Source organism: Eurosta solidaginis, chromosome 1 (assembly GCF_040869045.1).
Source record: "Eurosta solidaginis isolate ZX-2024a chromosome 1, ASM4086904v1, whole genome shotgun sequence".
NCBI lineage: Eukaryota > Metazoa > Arthropoda > Insecta > Diptera > Tephritidae > Eurosta > Eurosta solidaginis.
In genome coordinates, this window is record NC_090319.1 from 134,928,984 (window position 1) to 134,933,852 (window position 4,869).

Below are 4,869 nucleotides of genomic sequence, written 5' to 3' on the forward strand. Positions count from 1 at the left end.
TTGAAACCACTTACATTCGTATTGGCGCTTCTCTATATCATTAATATAACAATATCTTTTTAATAATTCAATTAATACACAAATATAAATTTTTTCCCTTTACATTTTAGAACTGTGTACAAAAATATGTAATTTTACATATCACAACCTAAACCAAAAAGTATTTCAACTCATAATCAGAGAAGATTTGTGTTGAATGTTGATTTATACCACGAAAATAACAAAATTGGTAACAAAACCAGGCTAAACGATAACGTTAACTACCAAAAAAAAAGTTATTTCACGATGCTTTCATGGATCGATTTACACTTAAATACCGATCTGAAATTTTTTTAAGTTTTCATATTTTTTAGTTTAAAATGCGATATATGCATTCTGTGGCATAATTTTAGATTGAATGTACTTCATGCAATTTTCTTTCTTCGTGATTTTGCAATAATAAACGTAGGTACTCATAGTAATTTTTTGTTTTGAATTATGTGATTACAATATTTATAAGGACTATTTAGTTGATGGTATTGGTACTGTCAGTTAAATTCATCAGCAATTATTTATATTCAAAATATTTTTTTGTTATACATCTATTTTATAAATTTTGGTTAAAAATTATTGACAAATTCGTTGCAATTAGATTGCTTTAAAAATCTTTGCAAACTTTGTGCGATTGTTGAATATTCAGGCAGGTTCTGAAATTCGAGTATTATTTTAATTAGAGCATAAAAAGCTTAGTAACGTAGGAAAAAACTTAGAATTATTTCAGTTAAGTTCATCACAAATATTTATAGTCAAAATACTTTTTTCTTATACATTGCATTTAAATTGCTTTAAAAATCTTCGCAAACTATGCGATTGTTGAATTTTATTTTAATTAGAGCATAAAAAGCTTAGTAACGTAGGAAAAAACTTAGAATTATTTCAGTTAAGTTCATCACAAATATTTATAGTCAAAATACTTTTTTCTTATACATTGCATTTAAATTGCTTTAAAAATCTTCGCAAACTTTGTGCGATTGTTGAATTTTATTTTAATTAGAGCATAAAAAGCTTAGTAACGTAGGAAAAAACTTAGAATTATTTCAGTTAAGTTCATCACAAATATTTATATTCAAAATACTTTTTTCTTATACATCTAGTTTATAAATTTTTGGTTAAAAATTATTGACAAATTCGTTGCAATTAAATTGCTTTAAAATTCTTTGCAAACTTTGTGCGATTGTTGAATATTATTTTAATTAGAGCATAAAAAGCTTAGTAACGTAGGAAAAAACTTTGAATTATTTCAGATAAGTTCATCACAAATATTTATAGTCAAAATACTTTTTTGTTATACATTGCACTTAAATTGCTTTAAAAATCTTTGCAAACTTTACGAGATTGTTGAATATTATTTTAATAAGAGCATAAAAAGCTTAGAATAGGAACGTAGGAAAAAAAGAATTATTAGGTTCTTCTATAATTTTTAATCAAGATTATTTCAGTATGTCCTGTTCGTTTGTTGTAGGTAGGTTTATGCTGTTGCAGAGCTGGATTTATTGATCAGATACCGCCTTTGTTTATGCCGGTTGTGGCTCAGCGTTAAACACCGTCTCATGCTGTCTTCGAAGTTGATCCTGCCTTGCAGTTTGAAAACGTCTAAATTAATAGGAATGGACAATGTTAGTAATAACATTTTAAAGCAATTTAAATTACACTACCAAAAAGTACGCTGTTCACGAGTTTCAGTTTAGAAAAAGATCGTTTGCCCTGTACTCCGTCCCAGTTAAAATTGAAAAGAACGTTGTCAGAGAAAAGTTTTCTCATTACTCCAATAATGTCTGATAATGCACCTTTCAGCATAAAGATATATGATTTCTAAATGAAAACCACCAATTTAAGTTATGAAACACAATTAAAAATATTCAAAAATACCATTGATTCTTGATAATCATCTGAGTCCAACTTTTTCTCAATGTCATAAACTGAATCCAGCGATGTTAGTGGCATAACGATAGAGAGCTCGGTGTGAGTATCATTTTCCGTTTCTCCGCTGATACGGCATACTATTTTGTGCGTTTTCTTAATCAGAACTTTTGAGTCACGCATGACCTTATAGATAGCCATGACTTCTGCCAATTCTGGAAGCTGAAATGATAGCATAAATAATAATTAAAGAGAATCAAGGTATTGCGGCTACAATTGCTAGGGTTTCACAAATAACAGTTCAATATTTCACTACGCACCTTTTCTTCAATCTTAGTCAATCTAAATTCCAGGTCGATATGCTTCTGTAATATTGTTTGTAGTATTGCCATTATATTTTCGTTTGTTGTAGGGAATGTTCCTTCGTTGGTTAAGGAAGTAGCCGCATTATTCAAAACTTCTACCATACCCTTGAATGTTTGGTTGGTAGTAGAGCTGGAAATATTTAAAAAGGCGTTGCTTTTCCTATTCGAAGTAGAGGTATACATATCTATGTCTTCTTCAAATATGTCCTGGCTCGCCAAGCAAAAAACGACAATTCAAGAAACCCAGAGATAACGAGCATTTGGCTGACGTGTTGGAAACTTACGAGGATAATACTTTAACGCAAAAAGGTGTAAATCCCACATAGTTTAATAAAAATTTATAATAGCTTTGCAATGATCAAAGGCTGATCAGTTAGTTTTACGTGCAACTAAATAATTTTTTAATTAGTTTCACATCTGAATATTTAAGAATGCTTCCGATCAGGATAGGGAATTTTATCCCGATTGCATTTCAAACCACTACTACTACACGTCTTTTGAGACCCCTCCCAATAATTTTGCACGAGTTTTAGCAGTGAGCTAAAGTAAAGAATTACCCTATGATTTAATCAAATTATATATTTGAAACAATGGAAACAACTGAAAATTTTACATGAATACCACTCTTATGATTTGCCCAAGTGAATCTGTAGATGGTGTTCTGGGGACATAAGAAGATAGCCCGTGGCGGTTCTGAGAGCAGTATTTTGGCAGGCCTGTAGCTTCTTCCAGTGAGTAGTTTTTAGGCTTGGCGACCATAGAGGGGACGCGTAGCATGCAATCGGCTGGCCAATTGCTTTGTATGTGGTAATGAGCGTTTCTTTTTCTTTTCCCAAAGTACTGCCAGCAAGGGATTAGAGGATTTTTTTACTGCTCTGGATTTTAGGTATAATTGCGACTGCATGCTCACCAAAACGTAGATCCTGATCAAACGTCACACCCAAGATTTTGGGGTGTGGGACAGTCGGCAGCCACGACCAGCGCTAGTACTTCAACCACTTACTCATCCATAACGTCTGCACCAAAGAACAATAAGATTAACTCCAATATTGAATTTTACGCACTACTTTGGTTGTTGCTTTTTTCATTTATTATTGAAGTTACTTTCCATTCCATAGCTCTACTTTACCTGCGTTGTTGCCGATGATACACCAGTCAATCTGTCAATGCCAACCCAATTTACAACTTTCAAGTTTTATTTCTATTATTTTCACTTTTTTCTTTTCTTTGTGTTAGCAAATTCACTTCAAATTTTCAACTCATTCTAATTCTTCTAACACCTTTTCATAAGCAGTTAATGCTGCAAATGCTAGTTTGTTGTCTATATTTTCATTTGATCACATAAATATTGTTTTTTGATTATAGATTTTTTTGCAAGAAAGAAATTCCTTAGCAAACTTACCTGCAAAGCATTAGAAGTCTCAGCAGAAGCATAAATTAATTTTGTCTCCACTTTCTGCGTAGCCGACAATTTCTTAAATTCTTCATCTGAACGACGAGCTACTTGTTTGAAATTATATGCTGCCTGCAAATTATCTGTACAATGTACTTGTTTGAAATTATATGCTGCTTGCAAATTATCTGTACAATTTATGCATACAATTTTTGGAAGATTATCAATTGATGTTGCGTGCAACTATGGTAAACGGAATGGCTGATTCGCAGAAAATTTCTGTGACGTATTTGAGGGTACATAGCATGTAAGAAAAGGCAAGCATATATGTATCGGGCATTTCAATTAGGCCATCTCATTCTGCCATACTAACAATTGTGGAACAATGTGGGATATTTTGTTGTTGGTCGCCATCTTTGGTCACTAGATTTTTGCTGGGGATTTACGTGTTCCATCGACACAGACATTAGTCATTTTACTGGCCAAATTACGGGTACATTTTTGCTGGGAACTAATGCTTGAAACACAATAGTTACGTTCCAGTGAAGCGTGAACCAGATACGGATAAAAATTTAACATTCAAATGCAACAACAGCGTTGTGATCCTGATATTTATCTGGTTCAATTTCTGATCCGTATAGCAGTTCTGTTCCTCTCGTTTTCTGTAGTAGATTTTTTGACAGCTAACCACTCTTGAGTTGGTAGCACTTGTTCCTCAACTATATGGCTGGCTCATCCCTACAGCAACAACATACCTTCGCTCAGATTGTCAAAATCAGCGTGTTGGTGTTAGACGAATGGAATGGAATGAAAACATAAAACTTAGCAGCTTCTGTGTGTAGTAAGAAAATGTTGTCATTTTGAGTTTGCCTTCTCCTTCTGACAATGCCTTCTCCATTATAATGAAAAAATAAAATCAGCTGATGAGATGAGCCAACAATATAGTTGAGCCATGGTAGCACTGAAATAAATATGTGTACATATGTGTATACCCTGCAAATCCGCTCCACGCCATTTGTCTAGTCATTTTACGGTCATTGTGACTTTTCCCAGCGGTTATATTCATAGTCACATTTGCATGGGCGTGATTAGGTTTTGTGACTAAATTTTCCGTTTCGTTCCTATTAATGTGATCGTGCATTCCGCTTCCACCTATAGGATGGGAGCATAGTACTGTGCTGCTCACACACGTCACAATGCTCGTCAAATGGC

General features: G+C 33.2%; 1 protein-coding gene across 2 annotated transcripts; it reads right to left on the reverse strand.

Moving 5' to 3' along the window:
- Nucleotides 1–902: 902 nt before the first annotated feature.
- Nucleotides 903–4,077, reverse strand: LOC137238096 (uncharacterized). Of its 2 annotated transcripts, none has more exons than XM_067762718.1 (6): nt 4,031–4,077; nt 3,667–3,936; nt 2,220–2,394; nt 1,909–2,121; nt 1,695–1,851; nt 903–1,632 (listed from the first exon to the last, which is right to left on the reverse strand). In XM_067762718.1, exons 2-6 carry the CDS (start codon nt 3,696–3,698, stop codon nt 1,508–1,510), a joined length of 702 nt encoding a protein of 233 aa, XP_067618819.1. In that variant the 5' UTR covers nt 3,699–3,936; nt 4,031–4,077; the 3' UTR covers nt 903–1,507. The 2 variants fall into 2 exon arrangements, with proteins under 2 accessions (XP_067618819.1, XP_067618828.1); XM_067762727.1 differs by lacking the exon at nt 4,031–4,077 and having other exon boundaries at nt 3,667–3,800; nt 3,865–3,896.
- Nucleotides 4,078–4,869: the final 792 nt, after the last annotated feature.

Excerpts from the sequence above, each read along its gene's own strand:
- LOC137238096 (XM_067762718.1), bottom strand. The coding sequence starts at position 3,698 with ATGCTTCTGCTGAGACTTCTAATGCTTTGCAG. Across the intron at positions 2,395-3,666 it reads AGACTTCTAATGCTTTGCAG|CTCTACTACCAACCAAACAT; the intron begins GTAAGTTTGCTA and ends AAATATTTCCAG. Across the intron at positions 1,852-1,908 it reads ATGATTATCAAGAATCAATG|AAATCATATATCTTTATGCT; the intron begins GTATTTTTGAAT and ends GTTTTCATTTAG.